The sequence below is a fragment of the Centroberyx gerrardi genome, chromosome 10 (genome assembly GCF_048128805.1).
Source record: "Centroberyx gerrardi isolate f3 chromosome 10, fCenGer3.hap1.cur.20231027, whole genome shotgun sequence".
Taxonomy (NCBI): Eukaryota; Metazoa; Chordata; class Actinopteri; order Beryciformes; family Berycidae; genus Centroberyx; species Centroberyx gerrardi.
In genome coordinates this window covers 5060974-5082895 of record NC_136006.1, presented here as the reverse complement: position 1 = coordinate 5082895, position 21922 = coordinate 5060974, and the positions used below count along the sequence as shown (strand labels likewise).

General features: G+C 43.4%; 1 protein-coding gene across 2 annotated transcripts in view; it reads left to right on the top strand.

The window, feature by feature from the left end:
• The window catches only part of man1a2 (mannosidase, alpha, class 1A, member 2), a 155614-nt gene that overhangs the window by 46279 nt on the left and 87413 nt on the right, over positions 1-21922 (top strand). For both annotated transcript variants that reach the window (XM_071907625.2, XM_078286008.1), the window contains exon 5: positions 10204-10300. In XM_071907625.2, the coding sequence (XP_071763726.1) occupies positions 10204-10300 (97 nt within the window). The remainder of the gene's footprint in view (positions 1-10203; positions 10301-21922) is intronic.

Here is a 21922-nt window from a genome sequence, read left to right as displayed (position 1 = left end):
TCCCTTGGTCTGAAGTTTGTTCGGTCCTGATTTGTGAACATGAAAATAATCTTTCTCAAAGCTAGACGCCAAACCAAAAACAAAATCATCAGAAGACAAAATTCACTGAAAATGAAGTTGTGACTTACTTTCTAGACTCGGACAGTAGGATGTTACATTGAGATTTTACACCGAAATGAGTTTTACTAATCATTACTAGTACTCAAACTACTAGTAACAGTTCTAAACCAGGAAAAATACTGATACTAACAAGGAAGGAATGGAAAAACATCCTTTTACTTCTTTCCTTAGCTCTTATTTTTCTAATTTATTTTCCTAGCACCTCTCTTACGTGATGATTCTAAGGCAAGGCAGGGCAAACTTTATTTATATAACACATTTCATACACTCATTCTCAATACAGGTTTGAGGATCCCGTCAGAGCGGAGAAACTACTCACCAGAGTTCCTCTAGTCCTGTTGGGATCCTGTTCGTGATGCCAATTGATGAATAATTTTGTATAAAATAGGTAAAACATAAATAAAAGAAATAAAATGAATAAATAAAGGTAACACCTGTTACATCTACATACAGATGATTTAGCAGAAGGCCACAGAGAAAAGGAATGTTTTGAGCCAACTTCTAAAAGAGCTGACAGTGGGAACACATCTCAGTGCTTCTGGAAATTTATTCCAGTCATTGGGAGCATAATTACTAAAAGCAGCTTCACCTGATTTAGTTTTCACCCTGGGAACAACTAACAGACCGGTCCCAGATGACCTCACAGGTCTGGGTGGCTCATATCCTAAGAGCAGGTCAGAAATGTATTTTGGAGCCATTTAGCGCTTTATAGACAAGCAGCAGAATTTTACAATCAATTTTTAAGCCAATGCAGTGACCTAAGAACTGGTGTAATGTGTTCTGTTTTCTTAGTCTTAGTCAGAACTCTGGCAGCAGCATTCTGAATGAGCTGTAACCGCCCGAGAGTTTTTTTTGGGGAGACCAGAGAGAAGACCATTGCAGTAGTTTAACCTGCTGGTAATGAAAGCGTGTATCAGCTTTTCTAAATCAGGTTTTGACATAAGACCCCGTACTTTGGTTATATTTTTAAGATGATAAAAGGCTGATCTTGTAATGGTATTGATATGTTTGTTAAAATTGAGATCAGCATCCATAATAACACAGATTCCTAGCTTGGTCTTTACTCTTGAGAGACAGGGAGTCACGGTGAGCCCTAATTGTCTGACTCTTTTCCTTAGTACCAAAGATAATTACCTCAGTTTTGTCTTTATTTAGCTGAAGAAAGTTTTGGCACATCCAGTCATTAATTTCCTCAATACACTGAATCAGAGAATCTACAAGACCAAAGTCACTTGAAGAAAGAGATATATAGAGCTGCGTGTCATCTGCATAATTGTGGTAGTGAATGCTATTTTTCTGTATATGTCCTAGTGTAAGCATGTAGAGGTTGAATAAAAGAGGGCCAAGGATTGAGCCCTGTGGAACTCCATGTCATACTGACCCTTTCAGAGACAAAGTCACCGATAGACACAAAGTAGTTCCTGCCTTGCAGGTAGGTCTTGAACCAATTTAAGACCGGGCCAGAGAGTCCAACCCAATTTTCTAGTCTATCTAATAATATTGTGTGATCAACAGTGTCAAATGCAGCACTAAGATCCAGAAGTACAGGGATAGAAAGCTTGCCTGAATCTGTGTTCATACGAAGATCGTTCACAACTCTAATAAGGGCTGTCTCAGTACTATGATGGGGTCTAAATCCGAATTGGAAATGGTCAAAGTGGGCATTTGAAATTAAATAGTTGTTAAGCTGGTTGAAGACAATTTTTTCCAGGATCTTACTAATAAAAGGGAGATTGGAAATAGGTCTGTAATTACTTATCACAGAGGCATCCAGGCAGCTCTTCTTTAACAGAGGCTTAATAACAGCAGTTTTCAAAGCATTTTGGAAAACACCAGACAAAAGAGCGCTGTTAACAATTTGCAATAGCTCATTCACCAAACAGCTAAAAACATTTTTTAAAAAGCTTGTGTGCAGAGGGTCAAGGCAGCAGGACGACTTAAGCTGTTGTATATTGTCCTCAAGTGTTGTGTAGTCAATAGTAGTAAAATTTGCCATATTACATTATTTATGCGTGAAGGAAATGGAGGCATAACCTTCCTGTTAGACAATAAGAGCAATATTGTCTGGGAGCTGAAGCTCTGACCCTGACACTCATTACCATTGGTTGCTTATAATGTCTGTGATGATAGAATTGAAGCCTATTCTACTGCTGCATTCAGTGCTGCAGTCTGGATGAAAGTGTCAGAAATGGAAAAAAAATGTAAATGTGTCCATATTCCTCCAACATCACCTTGGGTGATATGCTTTCCATAAAGTGGTCTATATATATTGCTAATGGAGCAGCTCTGAGAGAGTATTGCTTGATGGCATCACAGATGTCGGTCTTTGCTCCTTTTATTGCTCCTCTTATTTTCACAAGTCAAGATTAAACTGTCCAAGATGATATGAAAAGCAGATGTGAATTCTGTATTTGGGTGGATTTTTCCTCCATGGAAAGGCACCTTTAGGTCCTTTAGAGATTTCACCAGCCACTGGAGATATTGTATTGGGGTCAAAGGTGATCTTACCATTTCACCTACATCTCTCTAGCTGGCTTTATCCTTATTAAATCAATTTTTTTCCCTCCCTCTCCGCTCTTCCACTGTTGGACCTCTGTAACCTCGGTTCCCTGTCCTTTTGTTGCTTCATCTGCTTTGATACCCTCCCAGTAGTCTACTTCTCTTCCTCTTTTTATTCCCCCTCTCTCTGCTCGTGCTCCAGTCGGGCCGTGCCTGCTCTTCAGGAAACGATCCAAGGAGAACGGTTCCCTGTAAGAGGATGTCACCCTCACGCCTCTCTGAGACCGTATGCTCGCAAACTGATCAAGCAAGGAAATGATGTCTTCATGACTTGTAAGGCGTCCAACAGCTCAGTCCCCAGTAGGCAATGTCACGGTCAACCCCCCCTCCGCTTAAAAATTCAGAAGATTTTTTAGAACAAAAGGCATATTAAAGGATCTGAGTGCTGTGCATACAGCTTATGAAAGAAGGCACCATGCCCTTGGCAGCGCTGATGAATTTCAATTCCACGTCCCGTTTACACACAGCCCCTGTGTGTACATTAGAATTTGTTGTCAGGCTCTGTCAAAACAATTGGCAAGCAGTCTTAATAATGAAGCCTTCCTTTCTCATCAAGCCCAGCGCCGTATTCGAGACGTCGCTACCCGGCTTCTCACTCCGAGCTAAGTCGACGGAGAGAGAAAGGAAGGGCAAGAGAGGTTTTTTAATCTTCTCCAGACTCTGACCTTAATAACACAGTGCCACTCCTGGGCCGGCGGTCCATTCTAAAGCGAGGTCGAGCATATAATGTGGCATGATTAATAAATCTACAGCACCGATATAAAGACTGGGCCACATTGAAATGAGCGGAGAGCCGTGGAAGGAGATAATGGACGTCTACAGCGATAGACTGGAGTCCCCAATCCTCTTAAGGCACAGAATGAGACAAGGCATGATTTATTAAGTTGTCCTGTGTTTCTGAGACACAGATACCACATGTGATAGCACGTGTGTGTGTGTGTGTGTGTGTGTGTGTGTAGTGGGCGGGGGACGGAACAGATTGAGATAGCTGTACTGAGAGGAGAAGAAAGATAGGAGGTACCACTGTTGTGTCACCTCCAGAAGCCAAAGACTCCCTGACCTTAGCATGACAGATAAATATAGCCATGTGATCGTGTCCCAAGCAATTTCAATCCAACACTTTGATTTGTTGGAATCTTGCTGAAACATACAGACATACAGGTTTTTGCTAGCAAGCCAAAGCAAAAATGTAATCGTGTGAAAATCACCTCAAATAATGATGATCTTGTTGTTAGGTATTTTAGTTGTGTATATATATCTAAGTAGGCAATATTGTGCCTGCATTTTCATTGATATTTAATTTAGAGAACTCACTGTCCTATCTTTATTTCTATTTACTATTTTTCTTTTTTTTTTTTACTATTGACTATAGTAAAGTATAGTATTTTTTAGTATTGACTAAGATAATGAGGCTAGCATTGGCTTAGAACGGCAAAATTAGCTGACAACAGCAGAGAGTAACTTGTACTTGATGACTGCTATTTTTTTCTTTGCCTCTCTATTCAGTCTGTGTCAGCACAGACAAATCAGGACCAGAAGGGCCACTGATTGTGTGACGATTGTGTGGCACAATGAATTTTGGTCGTTGTAGCTCACAATCACACTTTCAGTGCTTGACAGCATTGATTTTTTGTTTTTTCGTAAACTACATCAAAGAAACTGGCTATAAATTTAGCTGGATGGCTGCCCATATATAGTCAACATATATGAAACCCTGCAATTGAGTATTCTGTTTTGGAAACGAAGATGGCATGTACAAATATTAACACAAAAAATATTTTACTAAAATATACTAAACTAGTATAAGAAGTGGTGTCAATATAGGAGAAAAATGTCCAGTGCCTCCCCGCCCCTCCAGCCACCACAGAAAAGATGATGAATCATGCAAAGGAACAGGCTGTGTATGTCTGTCTTCGTTACTTTGCAGCGTTGGCAGCATTAAACAGACTCTCCGTCCTGCACCACAAGCTACTGGTCGTCATCCTGCTCCACAGTCCCAGATGTAGTCATTTACAACGGCTGCTAACTGACAAGCGGACAGACCGCCACCAACTCAGCAGGGAGTAACAGTTGAGTGAGAAATAGAGGCCAGTGGAGCACAAAATGAACATGGGGGGGATGTAAGACGGGAAGCTTTAACATGATGTGGCTGGAATGTGGTTACTCCTGAACCTAGCTGCAGAAGTCTCTTTGTGTTGGATTTATTTTAAACAAAGGGGCATGACTCAAGTCCAGACATTGTTCTTGTATGAGACTGGATGCAATGATGGGTGCACACCATAGACTGTAAAAAAAAAAAAGCTATGGGTGTGACCTCACCTATAGGTTTCTGAAGGAAAGCCTAAAGATTTGGAGTCTTTTTGGAGCCGTTACGGACGTTAGAGGAACTGCCGCCTGCTGCCACTTCCTTATTGGCTTCAAAATTCGCCCGTGGTTTTGGCCGCTTGGTGCAGACAGTCTGGTGGGGGTTTTGAGTTATAAATATGGTGGTTATGGTAGGAGAGAAGTTCAGACCCCAGTGTGTTTGAGTTTTCTGACATTTCAACCCTCCCTGCTTCCAAGGGCTATGGAGCATTATTTCCAGGAGAAATGTTTCTCAGCGGGGTAGAAACACCTCTGAAGCAGTCATTTACCACTATACAGGATCTTGTGTAACTATCCCTTGTGTTTTTTGGGTCAGCGCCTATGTAGACACATGACTTCAGTCTTTGAAGAAAGGGGTGGGAGCGTGAGAGTGGGTCTGTCATTGGGATTTTCAAGTGACCATGTTGTATCACAGATGTTTAGTTGAAATAAGCCCACAACACGTCCAGAAGGCTTAGACCATTTGACAGACACTAACACACTGAAACCAATGCAAATGAAGATATTCTACACTGCAAAAGAGATCCATATTAACAAGTCATTTGGTCTAGTACTGAATCTTATAACAGTCAAAATAATGGGGTGAGATAATTACATTTATTTCTAAAGCAAATCATCTTGTTTAAAGGATTGTCTTGAATTGATTGTCATTTTCTCGATACTAGCGAAGTTGTCTATCTTTATATAGCCTTGTTTGACGCTTGTTCGGAAAGAAGTAAAATTATCTCACAAAGTGTTTCACTTATTTTAAGAAAAATTAGATTGTAAGATTGAAAATGAGAGTAAACTCTTGGTATCAGCCTGAAACCCAACCTTTGCAGCTTTGTCTAGAAGTTTATAAATGTGTGTATGGGGTGAACTTGACTCATGATAATGGTTTGGGAGCCTGTAATCAGGCAATTATGGTAATGAAAGTCTCTTTAAAGGAGAACGTTTGCCACGATGCTGGGTCTTTAGATGAAACACGGATATTATTGGGTAGCCGGTCCAATGTAGGCTGCATCTTGCTGTGCTGATGTGCTATTTTTGGTGTTTTCTCCACTCAATGTGATATATGAACCGTCCCTGCGCTGTCATCACCTCTGTGGAATTCCTCAGATTCTCAAGGTAACACTTGGATAGCATGCGAATGTTGCCTGTATCTCTAAGTGCTGAAAGGAAATATGCATCATAAAAGAGAAGTCACATATTTGTAGGATGCCAGGTAGGACAAGGTAGCCACGGCCAAAATTTACCAGCATTTAGTTGGTGGTAATTTCCTTCCCTGCATTCGTGGGAAAGTTTGATATAGATTTTGCATGCATGAATGCTAGGGAAAAAACCTGTAAAAGTGTATAAAGTAACCACACCCAGGTTAAGTTTACAGGAATATGAACACATTTCCTGCTTCATATTCTGAAAATTAGAACCATAGTTCTCTGGCTTTTCATGAGTGCAAATATTGATTTGTAGGACTGTATTTTATCGTTGATTTTAACTTGAACTGTTTCCATGCCATTGATACCTGAATCCTTTCCTGTGCTATCGCCTTTGAGTTAGACTTGGCTAAGAGGGTGAAGAATGTGTGGATCTCTTGGCAGTTCTCAACCAAAGCCTGCCAACCCGCCTTCTCCCTTTTCAAAAGTGCCATAAATAAAAATAAGATAAAAAGATAAGATAAAAAAATAAGGCATGCAACACGCCAACTTGTGTGTCAGGGGAGACATTGATTGGCAGATGTACTTTGTGCATGGAGATGGAGCTGATGTAGAGACAGGCGGTGTCTTGAACACCCAACACATCCAGTGACAAGGTGTCCTGGCAAATTGATCCCATATAGAGGCAATCCTATGTAGAGCAATGGCCAAAAAAGTAGTTGGCTTAATTTAAGGTCAACAGGGTGGCATAGTGAGCAGAGAGGCCCTCTTTCGACCGGAAGGCCCGGCATCATTCCCCCATGACAGCAAGCATCTGCCCTGCTGAAGTGTCCTTTGGCAAAGCACTACCAGTTCCAGGGACACTATCCTGTAGCTCTGTGGAGGAGTGAAAGATTAATTTTCTCTTCGGTGATAACAAAAAAAGTTTGTCTACGCTGCACCTTTTGCAGATAACCAACCGTCATTGTAGAGGTTCTGTTCGGTTCTAAAAAATCTAGTAAATACTGTAAAATACTGAACGTGGCTGGTGAATTTTGAAATGAGCCAGCCACTTTGGCCAGTGGACAAAAAAATGTTTGTTTCCTTCCCTGTTGGCTCCCAGTATGCTATGATGGCAAGTGGTAGCTGTCAGAATCAATCAGTGAATTTTGTGGCTTAATGTCCAATTAGTATTCCAAGGTCCTTTAAATAAGCAGTTTGTCAACATTGTCAAGTACCCTGCACCATCGCACTTGTCCTTGGCATATGGGCCAATCAAAATTTGATGAAGCATCCAATCAACACGGATCAAAGGGAGCCAGCCAACGCTTAAGTGTCCATGTCACGGCGTGTGTTAATTTGATTTATAATCCTGTGTGTGTGCACGGAGTGCGTCATGGAAAGCCGCGAGGCCAAGAACACAATGAAACTCCTGGCCCTCGTCTTTATTAGCTTGGCTGCCTGCCGGCTACAGGGAGAGAGAGCTGGAGGAGGATCTGGACTCTCATCCCCACATGGCAGTCTAGAGAGACAGACGGGCAGACAGGCTGGCAGGTAGGCAGGCAGGCAGACAGGCTGGCATGTAGGTTAGTTGGTTGGTAGGAAAGTAGAAATACAAGCTGGCGGGTAGGTAGACAGTCACCGAGCTACTTCCTGGTACATGGATGTACAGCGCACCAGCCTTGAGTTGATTGATGCTTGTTTGACCATTACCGTATTACCTGGTGTACGAGCGCACACTGTATGTCTCTTCTACGGGGCTCTGAGGGCTCTGCGCCGCCTAAACCCTGCACACCGTATTACCGCATTACACATGAACGAGCAAACCTGAGGCACTTAATAAATAAAAACACTCCATGAAAATGAAAACGACACTCCCCAACCTTAGTCCCTTGATGAGAACAAGGAAAGACTCTCATGAAAACCTCATTGGGGGGAAAAAAATGAAAGAAACCTTGGGAAGGGCTTCACAGAGAGGGCTCCCCCTTTCTAGGATGGTCAGACGTGCAATGGGTGCTGAGAGCGGGCGCACAAAGATTAGGTACTGAAAACGAAATGGAGCATAAACAAAATGCACAGAATCAACACAGAAGGCCTCAGGTGAACGTCCTTGATCTGGTGCCGGGCACCAACGTCAACTCGGTCACCACTGTCACCACTGTCATTGTCGTCATCAAGGTCATCATAAGAACGATAAGAAAGACAGTCAGAAATAGTCACTTGCTGACAGGCAGGAATAGACAGACAGGCAGGTAGACGGGCTGGAATAGACAGACAGGCTGGAATAGACAGACAGGCAGGTAGACAGGCTGGAATAGACAGACAGGCAGTTAGACAGGCTGGAATAGACAGACAGGCAGGTAGACGGGCTGGAATAGACAGACAGGCAGGTAGACGGGCTGGAATAGACAGACAGGCAGGTAGACAGGCAGGAATAGACAGACAGGCAGGTAGACAGGCAGGAGTAGACAGACAGGCAGGTAGACGGACAGATAGGAAAGGTACCAGGCAGACAGACAGACCGATAGACAGAAAGAAATAAACAGATCCAGACAGAACCAGACAGAATGACTGACACAAGCACATAGACAGGAAATGTACTTTTCTGAGTTTTTCGTTGCCTTTACTCTTGAGTGAGGGCTGGGGAAAAAAAAAACAGGTTTGAAATTGAAAGAGAGCAGCAGTGCTTCGGTAAAAGCTGGCACTTTTTCTCTCCCCGGCCGTGTCATCTTCTCTGTTTGCCCTGGAGCGCCTCTTCTCAGCATCAGCCTCCATGTCAGGGCTCATCTCACAATCTCTTGCTCTTTTTATCTTCTTCCCCCTCCTCGAGCCCATCTCTTGCAGCCTCCCTTCAAAGGTCATGTGAAGAATACAGCCTTATGGTTTTTTTTTTCTTCTATCTGCTAGACAAATATCTACAGATGCAAGGAGGGGGAAAAGAAAAGATGGCGCTAAAGGGAAATGCAGAGTGAAAGCTTCAAAAGCATCCTCAGCTAATGTTTAACGTTGTCTTGTGCAGAGTAGTGCCTTTTGTAATCATACACAGCCAATTGTCTGTGTGTGTGTGTGTTGAGGGACCTGCTGTCCAGTGACGGGGGAACAGACAGGCTTGTGTTTACGTCAGACTGAGGGGAACGTCGCTCTGGCCAGCATCATCTTCCAGATTAAAGGCTTGGGGGTCACGGCCTGCTTTCAGCCCCGCCAAACCGCCAGTGATGCTGGGGGAAAACAAGCCTTAGCTCGTAGTACTGGCCCATGAATAAAACAAAACATGCATCAAAGATTTTTGGTTTTTAGGGTTTCATTCTTTCTTTGGGGATGCAATCCTGGTATGTTTTTGTGAGAGTGTTGCTGTTTTCTTGCATTTCTATTGTTATTTGGGTTCAGGTGATGTGAAATACTATAGGCAAGAGGCGTCTCCTTTCACAAGAAATGTATTAATTGGTGAATGTTGAAAGTACGGATGAATTGAAGGATTACAAAAATGAAGGAGGCAAGCAAAGCGAAATAAAGGTGTTTTATCAGGCTTGGCAATTACCAACAGCCAAGTGCCGGTTAATTTAGCCTGTAGCTGTAAGTTTCTCTGCTCCACCAGGAGGGCTTCACAATTCTGGCTGAAATGATTATTGTGATTGTTTGGCAGGATTTTGTGATCACAATGAGACAGACTCAATTATCAGTCTTTATGAGTTGGAAAGTGAAAGTATTTTATTGCATTTTTGCTGTGTTGTAGTTAAGATTCAAGATTCACATGTACCTTTTTAATCTTTAGATTTAAAATCATGTCTTAAATCTTTTAAGATCCAATCACTTATCCTTGAATCTTCTAAAGAGTGCATATTGTAATTTCTCTAAGCAGTGCGCATTGCAAAAAGCAATGAACGAACCAACAAATCCTCCAACACACAGAACACACAGAGGTGCTCCCAAGCTTAGTTGGCTGGTGAATTTTGGGATATACTAGCCACTTTATATCCACCTCATTTTCTGGCCGAGCCAAAAGGACACTTACATGATCTTCTAATGTGCTGTTTTGTTGTTTCAGATGATGAAGCACGCGTGGGACAGCTACAGACAGTACGGCTGGGGCCACAACGAGCTGAAGCCCCTCGCCAAGAAAGGACATTCCACCAATATCTTCGGTAAGCCAGACAAACCCCTTCCTCCCTGCCCACTGCTGGCTGTGCCCACTGGCTGTTTGTTCACATGGTTGTAAATCGCATACGGATGCATGCACGAATGCACACACACACACACAATGTCTTTCTCTCAGTATATCCCTTGGACAGGGTTAGGTGGTAACGCCTCCAGCAGGATGCGTATCACACAGGGAAGAGTGCTTGAGGCCTGTCTACGAGAGCACAGAAGCTCGAGGCCACCAAAGCACCGAGCAAAGAACACACACTATTGAAATGCCAGATAACAGCAAATTAGAAAATGTATTGGAAATGTTGCTAATACTTCATTAATGGTCCTAATCCAATGAGCACCTCATCCCTCATACACATTAATACTGTTAGTGCTTAATGAAAATGTCCCTAATACATAATTGGCAGCACTAATAATTACAAGCCACAGGTTAATACAATACCAGTCAAAGGTTTGCATTTTTCTTTTTTCTGTTACTATTTTTCACATTTTAGAATAATAGTAAAGACATCAAAACTATGACATAACACAAATGGAATTATGCAGTGACCAAAATGTTAAACAAATCAAAACTATCTTATATTTTAGATTCTTTAAAGTAGCCGCCCTTTGCCTTGATGGAAAGGCAAAGGCTTTGGAAAGAAATTCATACATAGGCATCAACTTCACTATTTATATTTGTCTAAAATTTGGCTTTAAGATAATGGAAAACATAGTACATTCAATCAGGTGTGTCCAAACTTTTGACTGGCAGTGTACCCAGATTTCTAAACTGGAATAAAGCCGTCGCAGTGTAAAGTGTTCTGACGTCAGAGTGAAAACACGCTGTCAGAGGGTTCAATCATGAGGGAAATCCCTGTTTTTAGAGAGGGAGACCTTGCCTTCGGCAGGACCATCCTTTCCAGAGAGAGGTCGATCCAGCGCAGCCGCTCATCATCTGTGTTTTGTGTTTTGGGGGTGTTGGCTGTTTTTGGTGTTCACCTCTGCAGCTGCCATCCCAGATAACTCACATCACACAACTTGGACTGCTGCTGCTTGTGTGTGTGTGTGTTTGTCTCTCTGCCTGTGTGTTGTGTGCTTGTCTGAGTGTTCCCGTATGTGTGTTTATCTGTGTTTGTACGTGCCTGTCCGACTGTGTGGATTTCTCTGGGTGTGTGTCTCTGTGCCTGAAGGCGCAGGCGTTGTGTGTGTGTGTGTGTGTGTGTGTGTGTCAGTGTGTGAGGATGCATGCATATGAGCCTTTTGTGTCAAATTGGAATGTTCCGTCTGGCAAATTGGCCAGAGGCGCCTGTGTTATTTTATGAGCTGCTGTTAAATGGTGGATAAGCTGCTGTGTGTGTGTGTGTGTGTGTGTGTGTACATGAGCCTGTGTCCGTTTGTTTGTGTTCTTGTGTGACACTGTTCATCTGCCTGTGTGTGTGTGTGTGTGTGTGTGTGTGTGTGTGTGTGTGTGTGTTTTCTCACCTCTCCCAGTAATGGTTGTGTCTGGGTATCTCTGCAGGTTATTAGTCACAGGGCGGCCGGTAAAACACAGGAGAGATGGGAGGCAAAGCACCAAGCTGCTCAATAGCCTCACACTCTTCACAAAACACACTTCCATTATTGATGCGGTGCAGACTGTCCTCCTACAGAACTTGGCCATATTGATCACGCTGTGTGTGTTTGTGTGTGAGGGAGAGAGTGTAGCAGAGAGACGAGACAGAGCGATATTGTGGAGATGCAGTGGACTCGTGTATTGCTGTAACTATCAGGATCATTGACAGGTTTTACTCTCAGCCTGGGAGCGAGAGAGAGAGACAATGAGCAGCAAGAGAACATGTTGCACAAGGTGCTCTGATATCTGTTTTAGGCCCTTTTGTTAGCCACCACACACACACACACACACACACACACACACACAAACACCCACAAGGCTTGGGTGACTGGATTAATATATCAGGGATCGGCGATGGACTACATCCATCGTCGGTGGAAATTCCCTTGCAGATTTAAATGACTTTGGAGTTTGGGAGTAAAATGCACCCATTGCAAGACGCTCAGATGAAGAAGCAGATGCAGGGACAAAAATGATGCTCACATTGTTTTACAATTTATTTAGAGCCTAAACACAGGTGACATTTCTCAGAGCGTTCCTCAGCGTGTGCTGGTTATTGGGAATGCGCCGCCACCGCATACTCGATCATCAGGTTTTTGGTTTCCTGACTGCGAGGACTAATATTACGATTTCAAAGTTACTTTTCAATTTAATTCAGCACACCTACATTGCGTCTGTCTGTCACTCACCCCCAAATACATTGGGGATCGGCTGGAAATGTGATAATGGTCGGTTGACAGGAGATTGTACCGTATCCCTCAACCCTAACACACACACACACACACACACACACACACAGCAGTTTGCATACAATTTGCCTTCTATACAATATGTCCCCCCACACAATTATTCAAGAAACAAAGGGCCAGACTGTATGCGCTCACTCCTCGCCTTACAGCTCGGTGTTAATCTGTCCAGAGAGAAACGGAGAGGCCAGAATGGTAACAAGAGGACTGGGTCTCCATTCTCATCGTGGCACCAGGCTCAGATAACCTTGGGTTCAGTGCCTGGCCCGGTTTCTTCTATCCCCCCCCCCCCCCCTCCTCCTCCGTGGAGAATGAGTAGAGCTGATGTTGACTGCAGATATAAACACAGCCTTTGTCTCAGGGGCAAGCGGTTCAAGCAAGGATAACACACGGTCTTGTAACGGAAGCACAGTTCAAGCTGGGGTAAGAGAAGCACAGTTCAGTCAGTGTCAGACAGAGCTGGCTAGCTGGCTTAATGTAACACACACTCACACACATGCGCACACACGCGCACACACACTCCGCCTTAGACAGAGGTTGCGGAGAAGACTTCATGCTGAGGGTGACTCGGGATAGACTGAGGTATCGTGTTGAGCCGGGCTAAGGCTGATTTTATTCAGCTGAGAAGGAATAAAACTTCAAAACTCATAGCCGAAAAGTATTCCTGCACAATATTCTCTTTTCTCACTGTTTAATTATTTAAACTGTTCCAAAGGGGAAAGATACAGTATTAGGAGTGCTTCAAGTATCCTCAAACAACCACACATGCATTTGGAGGCCAGGAATTGTATTGGAAACCAAGAAAGTTGGTCCAACACCCCACTGAAGGCATATGCCGATATGAATAGGTGATTTTTGATGTTTTAGCCCTCTCCAATTAAACTTTGAACATTCATACCCACACAAGTGCCTGGACTTGGAGTTTTTACGCCACAAGAAAACATTTGTGGTCATTAGATTTGCTGAGCCACGTATGCCCTTTTCCAACAACGCCCTGCTTCACCTATTCAGTTACAGACATTCACATCTTTCTACTGTAAGCCACTGAGTAGCTCTGCTGGAGGAGTTGGGAGTTAATTCCTTGCTCAACGGCAACATTTGACTGTTTTCGTTGAGGGAAGGAAGAGCCTGTCTCAGTCATTTCCCTCACCCAGATTTACCCTGCTAGGATTCGAGATGGCAACCCTACGGACAAGTTTGCTTCTCTAACCATCAGGCTATCCCCACCCGCTACTTTATCCACATTCAGTTTACTCTCCTGCAGTGGAGAAAAGCTACCTCACATTTCTTCTCTGGTGGCTGGTTAGACCCACCAGCTAGCAGATCAAGATATTCAGGGTTTAATCTGATGATAATTGATTTGATACCTGGCTGTTAATCTCCATCCTCACAACCATCCTGACAAAATCAACAGTAGCCACCAGCCAAATGCTGTTAAATCTGCTAAATCTTTTTTAGCTACTAGAGGTAACCAATCATCATTTGGAGGCCCTTAACTAAACATCTAGTTGGTCAAGACAAGTAGAGAGTTTGATTTGGAAAGCCCTGGTATTACCAGGCTGATAATATAGTGAAAGTGGCTGATGAATTTTGGAGTTTTCCAGCCGTTGCAGCCTGCCAACAAAAAAGTTAGTTTCTCTGCTTCATAGCAACATTGCATTACATACACGAAAACCTTTTGCTATGATGCCAATGTGATTAGTGCAATGTGATCAATGCATTCAGGGTTTTCCGTGGCTTTTAAGAGAGGTTTAAGTGAACGAGTTACCAAACTCCATTCGATCCGCAGAGTCCCTCTCAATCTTTAAGAAAAGGCTAAAGACCCAGCTCTTTAGTGAACACCTTCTCACCTGATGGACTGTGTAACCAAAAAAAAAAAAACCTCTTTATCTGCCTCTATCATTCTATGCACTGCCTCTATGCACTGCCTCGTAGCACCTATGTCCTGTTGGACCAGAACTTAGCTTTATGGCACTTACTCTCCTGACTAGAACCTTGCTTATGTTGTATTAAAATCTCATGTGTACGTCACTTTGAATAAAAGCATCTGCCAAATGGGAAATTGTAAATTGTAAGTGGTAATGTTCCCAGGGGTTGAAGGCTCATTCAACAACACACAGCAACTTTAAGAAGCAGTTGGGAAATCATCAGAGCATGCAAAAGTCTTATTCCAGGAAGCTACACTTTGAGGATTAATGTTGACACATTGCGCCATTATTTTGTGACAGTTTGGTATTGGGCTATTTCCCACTTTCCTTAATGCAGTCAGGAAAACAAACAAAAAAAAGACTTAAGTTGGCTGCCAAAGAGTTTGATTTGGAAGGCCCTTACATTTTGCATTTTACAATCTAATTTAATTTAACAGATACTGTCTCTAAAGTAATAAGATATTTACTCAGATTTTATGCATTAGGTGATGCTCTTATCCAGAGTTGGCTTGCAGTGAGTGCAACAGTAGAATAAGCTTTAACTCGTAGGTGGCTAACATTACAAAGTACCAAACTGAAAAGAGGGCTGAAAAAATGGACAGTAGAGTCAGGTTGAAGGACACATGTAGTCTGGCCTCACCACCACCACACGCTGCCAATTGCATGACTCCTTTTTGTGTCTTGTGTTACATGTGGCTTTGATCATAGTAGGTGTGTCCTCTGCGGGCAGTCAATTCGATCTGATAATAGACAACTCTATTCATCTCCATGCTGTTGTTCCCTCTGGCCCACGCACACAGGGTAATAATACTCGGGAGATAATCGTCCGGGGAACATCAGCTAGCATTGATTCAGCCTGAAAGCATTTGACCCTTGCTGGGGTCGTGGGCCGGTCAACACAAAGGCTAGGCTCCAACAGCTCCAACAGCAGCTGGACTGGCCTTGTTTATTCTAGATGGACAGCGCAGGCTCTGATCTTTAAACACAGTCCTCACTGTTTACTGGAAAATGCTCTCAGGAGACCCAGGTCAGTTTACATTGATCGGGACTCCAGTGTGGAGGTAAACCCACACCACTGTCTTTCTGTCCCTCTGTGGTCAGAGTGATATACACACCCAAGGTTCCTCCCAGGATTTTCTGCACACTTAAAAGTAAAAGGGCTTTTGATGAACCTTGAGGAGTTCACCCGATGGGAACCAAAGAGGGGGAAGGATCCCTGAAGTAATGAGGCAGAGTACTTCTTCAAGAAATCCTTTACAGGGTCATTGGTGGTTTTCCTAAGAGCCAAAAGGAGCAAATAAGCACCTTTCATACCTTTTTATGCCCCCCAAAAAACATGACTGTTTTTTTGTATTTTTATATAAAAATCTTACTTTTATTTCTTGGAAAACAGAAAATCCTTAGTGGTGACTTCATCGTGTAAGAGGAGGTCTAAATAAAAATTCCAAGCAATAAAACAATCACAGATTTTTTTTAACATTTTTTCCTCAAACCTCTTTTACTTTACAGGCTGAAGTGCCCTTAATGATGAATGAGCAAATGATAGTTTTTACAAATTGACCATTTGGAGATATGGACATTTTTTTCCACACAAATGACAAACAAATCCTACCAACTCCTGATTAATTGATCCTATTGTGATCATAGTGACTGGGATGGAAATTTCACAAAGTGGTGATGCAAATTTCAACTGCCCATGATGCACAACTGAGGGAGATGTCAACAATGACCATCTGCTCTCAGGTTTTTCAGCCTTGAACACAGTCAAGGCTGCATTACATTTACATTTTAGGAATTTAGCTGATACTCTTATCCAGAATGAGTGCAACAGTAGAATAAGCTTCAATTCCTAGATCACCAACATTAAAAACAACCGATCATAAGGAGTGCAAGGGTCAAAGTCATTGTGCTCTCACAAAATTCGTAAGACCATCCAATTATCATATAAGAGAGAAGTGCTAGGAAAATAAATGAAATTAGAGCTGAGGAGAGAGGTAGAAGGGCAATTGTTTAAAGAGCAATTAGAGTGAGTAGAGGAGATGGGATATGATCAAGTGGTTAGAGGGTGACGTGAGGTACTTCTTGAAAAGATGATTTTTCACCCTACGATGAAAGATTGGGAGAATCATTAGTTGTCTGAGTTGCTTCTGTATAATCTCAAGAGGATTTGATCCGTGGCTTCTGAGTGACCTTTTCAGTGGATTTCATCTAGTCTAGCAGCACGCGAGGGAATCCAGCGCTAAATCTTTGGCGAATCTCGTGTTGTGGGCTGGCCCTGCATAGCCTAGTTGTTGACTGTTCATCGTTTTATTGGTGCCCTGTCAGCTCGCCCTCGAGGATTTTAATCTAACCTTGCAGAGTGGAGAATTTCTCACCTCTCGCAGCCACATGGCTCGCTCCCGTAAGCAACTCAACACGCTCACAGCGGATGACATCACAGACCGCCTCAGGCATGCAATTGCTTGAGGCGTGTTGGGTAGCAGGCGATGGAGATGATGCTGGGTAGCAGGTGATGCAAAACTGGGATGAAGTATGGACACCTGGCCCCTCTGTCAGCCCAGCGCAGGAGAGCTTCACATTAACCTGCTTTCTACTACAGGCGCTAATGGGGCTAGCCAGGGCGTACTCATTATTCATGGCACTCGCTTTGTCACACAATCACTTTACTTTGGTTCTTTTTGCATGTTGTTGCCCTTGGAGATGATCTGTCAGCTTAGCTACAGTAATAAGTCAAATGAGTCAAATAAGTAATACATGCTACTTTTTTTTTTTTTTTTTTTTTTTTAGGAATTAAGAAAAACTGCCTTATTTTTTTTTTAATTCGACTTTTTTTATAATCACATTATTTAACAAGAACACATTGTCTTTCAATTCCAGTAAAAATGGTGCTAAAATATTTTCACTGGACGACAGTAAAATATTTTCTGTGCCCTTGTTTTATTATTTCTTTGACCAACAACATTGTTGGTTAGAGCAAGAATTTGCCCCTGGCTGTTCCCACTTGGTGCTACTGTGGCTGTTGTGTTGGCAAGTGCAGACACCTGGGGCCATATGAAAAAGTTGCCACAGTAGGAGTATTGATTGGCGTCAGATTAACTTTCATGCCAATGTGACTGTTCATGTGAGTAAAGCCCTTTCTGGATGGCATTAATATTACCAGGGGAGGTCTGGTGATTGGTAATTTTTACCTCAGGACCACAAGAATTTTCTCCTGTCTTGAACAAACATGTCAGTGATTTTCTCCGACTTTCCCCTGTAAAAACTTCCATCTGAAATCACCTGCTGTATTTGAGTTAACTCTGATGTCCTGGGGGAATTTTAATCCTGTCCAGATTGACTTCTGCATTATTTTCATGCAATTACCTGCTTGTACCCCCGGCATCTGGATTACAAGAGCTGTATAACCAGTGGCGGGGTAGAGCAGCATCACTCTTTAGATTAGATGATTGATGATCCTCATGGGGAAATTTGATTCAGTGGGTGAAAATGGGTGTCAGATGGTTTGTCAAACCATCTTGATGCATCTGCTCCAAACAATGGCAGTTTTGAAGCAAAAGTACATCAACATAAATCATCAACATTTCCATCAATCTCCTATCACTATTATGGCTGGACCAGAGCAATGTCAATTTGGGGCCATTATACAGGGCCGTCCTGTTTTGTGAATGGGGATCTCCTTTGATATGACTAAGAGGGTCTTGATTAGTTTTTAATGCCATTGCCATGTTAAATCCTCCGCTTTCTAAGTGTCTGCATGAGTACTTTGATGACAACATGAGCAGTTGTTCAGCGATTGCTGCCTACAAGATTATCAGCCAAAAGAGCCACTCAAGGGCATTGATTTGAATAAGAATGCCCGTCCCTCCACTCCCTCACACCCGTTAATTCTGTGGATGCCTCGTTCTCCCCCAGTGTTCATGAAACCTCCCTACTGCCTCTGGTCACCTTCAGAACTTGTTGCCGGCGTGATATAGGGTGGCAGCTTGGTCTGCATTTGGGCGAATGGCTTGTCCTGCATTCCAAGAAACCCCAAGTACCAGATTAAACACAGCTTTGATCTGCGGCCTTGCTAATCGATAGACACCGAGTAGTGTAAGCCGCTGTAGAGCTATCGGCTCTGTATTCCTCCCCGCAATATTTCTGCCGGGCTCGCGTGGATAACCGTGAAGTCAAAAGCCCTCTCCTGCTCACAGCCATTCAGATTTGCTGTTGTGTTTTTTCAGCATCTAGGTCATGTCTTCACGCGGTCGGCTCCCAGGGCGAAACAGAGCAGTGCATCCTGGGAAACCCCGGGAAGGGTTGCGAAGCGGCACCATGGCAACGTGCCCATGGGAGAGGACCGATGATTCAGGCACAGCAGAAGAGAACAGAAGAGAGAGGTTGATGGCTGGTTATAGAGAGAGGAGGCAAGCCAGCTAATTCTGAATCCAGGGACCAAGCATAGCGCCGGAGACTAAGCATTCCAGCGCTGCCCTGAGGGAGAGGGAATAAACAAGACATGAAAGGCTGTGTAGAGTTGGAAAGAATTAACAACTGCATGCAGGAGAGAAAATTATGTAGGAGAGAGAGAGGGAGGAAAAGGAGTGCGTGAGGAAGAAAGTGAGGGAGAAAAAGAGAGCAAGCGTGAGAATGGTCATGATGGAAAATGACAAAGGAATCTGGAGAGACTGGGGGGTTGATTTGCTTATTATCAAAACGGCAATGCAGCGAAATTCTCATTCAAAGAGATTGTAATGGGCTTCAAGTATATTAGTCCACCTTGGAAAGACGAGCTAGCCATCAGGATCGTAGGAAGAGATTGCAAAGCAGGATATTGCAAACAGTGATCCTATGCTATTTCTTCCATGATTATCTGAAACTGTATGAATGTAGCTTTTATCCAAAGCAATACCATGAGTGCATACATTTATGTTTTTTTTTAGCATGGTTGATCCCGGTAAGAATCAAGCCCCTATCCATTTGATAAAAATAAGTGGGAGTAGAAGAGAAGAAGTGAATTGCATTTGATAACGTAACAGGATCATGAAGTGTCACAGAATTGGGAGTGGAGACCCAAGACCAATTTGTCTCTAAAGTCATTGGCCAAATTTAATGTGGGCATGTGGCCGGATCATTGAGCCAGGATTCATTTTGCTGTTGGTAGAAGTTGAAATTTATGCAAATCCCAGTGAGCTGGCACCAAGGTGATGGCTTGGATCAGGATTCTCAATCTGAGGCTTACATGAAACGAGCATTGTAGAGCACTAGTTCATCCTTTTCTTTGATTTTTGAACTGTTTGTTTGGCTCCAGATTAAAAGAGTTCGGGTCTGATGAGGCTGTTGCTTGTCTTGTATTCCTTGTTTCAGGGTAAAGGGACAAACACTGACAGTCTAATCTATCCATTCTGAGGTGATTCCTCTTCTCAAACCCACGGGGGATGATGGCTTGCTGAAGCTTAACTCCACCCCAGGGCCATTTCCTCATCCCCTCCATATTCATAAGCTCATTACAACAGCTCCCTCGTCAGCCCCCCTATCGGAATGCAGATAAAATCTCCCATTACACAAACGTACGTTCTCGCGTCGAAACGCAAAATTGCGTTCCCTGGGTGGTTAATGTCTACTTAATGAACACAATGATTTCCCTCGTTGGACGAGTTACAAAGTGACATGCTGCTCAACTGAAACGGCGACACGCTTGGAACGTCCGCACGTTGAGCTTTTTGCCCTTTCTGCTTCCAAACCCGCTGTGCAGTCGCGGATGCCCTAATAACTGCGGCAGCGATTGGAGGCCGGGCGGGGAGGGAGGTTTCACTGGTGATAACTTTATAATGACTGCCAGAGGGCCCAAAGCTGCCTGACCCTGCTTTATGAGAGAAGGAGAAGGGAGGGAAGAGCGGGAGGAAGAGATTGGGGTTTGGGGAGGAGAGAGAGAGAGGGAGAGAGATTGCCCAGCTTGGTAAGGTTGTTTAGAAATGCTGGTATCACATTCTCGGTAAGTGCAGAGAAAACTCCCCAGCCAATATCCAGTACACCAAAATGAGCAGACAACACCGCTAAACCAGAACACTCTAGCCAGGGTTCACTGGGGGAATTATGCAGCTATACTGCTTGTGTGTGTGTGATTTATGTCGTCATGCATTTGTGAACAACTATATACAAATGTGGCATGCTATTAGACCATGTGCCATTACCTGTGTAGCGTCATCAATTTTAAATGCTGCATGAGGATTTTGAGTGCTCTGCTATCAGTACCTGTCTCGTTAGGCTCATATTATATGTGACTTACAAGGGGGTTTGTCTTAAATAATTATGTCCTTTCCAGGGATTTTTCATGTAATCAGAACCCTCTCAGCCCAATCCAGTCCAGATCCACACCTTTTAGCAGTAATTGGTACATGTATGTCCAATTTGAGTTGAGCGGGCGTACAGTATTTCTAACTTTGCAGACTTTGAGGTCAGCCCATTTGCAGTGCAAAAAGAGACTGAGGAGAGAATTCGAGGATTGCTCCCAACAGGACGTCAAATTTCCCTCTCAACTCTTGGCTCGGCCCTCCCTTACTCCCCTCATTCCTCCCCTCATTCCCTTCAGATTAAGCTTTCAACAGGGCTGCCGGTGCCAAATTGGACAGCAGGAAACAGGAGGATTTGCCTGCTGCTGAGTCCAGCAGGAATGTGCATAAGCCCTTCAAACATGGTGGAAAAAGGGGGAAGTTTCATGAAAAGCGAGTTACCTTGGTAGTTAGTAACCCAAAGCCTTTAGTTGTTTTTCTATTGTCTCCCATCTATGTGACCAGATGAGGATAAAGGCTAGAGTCTACAAAGTAGTGCTACTGAATAATTGGATGAGCCACTTTGGAGCCATTACCCACAATTCAACTCTACATAACTCTGGGACTGTTAGGGTTTCTATTAATATTGATATAACTAGCCTATTACAGACTCCAGGGAGCTGCTTCAGCACAGAGCAGGGAGCCATGCTTCAATGGCATTGTAGTGTTGTTAACGAGGAGTCGCCTCGCTCGCTCGGCTGGTCCTCCTACTGCGAGGGCTGCCTCATGTTTATCCACTGATCCTGCCAGCTCCAGAGTCAGGCTGGCTTTTTGTATTATAATGCTTTTGTTTCCATGTTTTTTTACTCAGATATATGGGTTTATGACAGTATTGTGTAAATAATGTCCTCGGGGTCGGAGTCAGTCACAATGCCATGCTTCTATCATTCTACATGCTATATTCCTGCTACATTGACTCTGCCAGCAGGTGGCAGCATCTGGCTGGGGCATATAGTCGGAAAACTGCCGACATCTTGCCTTCGCTTAAGCATATGCTTTCATGCCTTATATGTTACATTGTGTATTATGGGCAAAA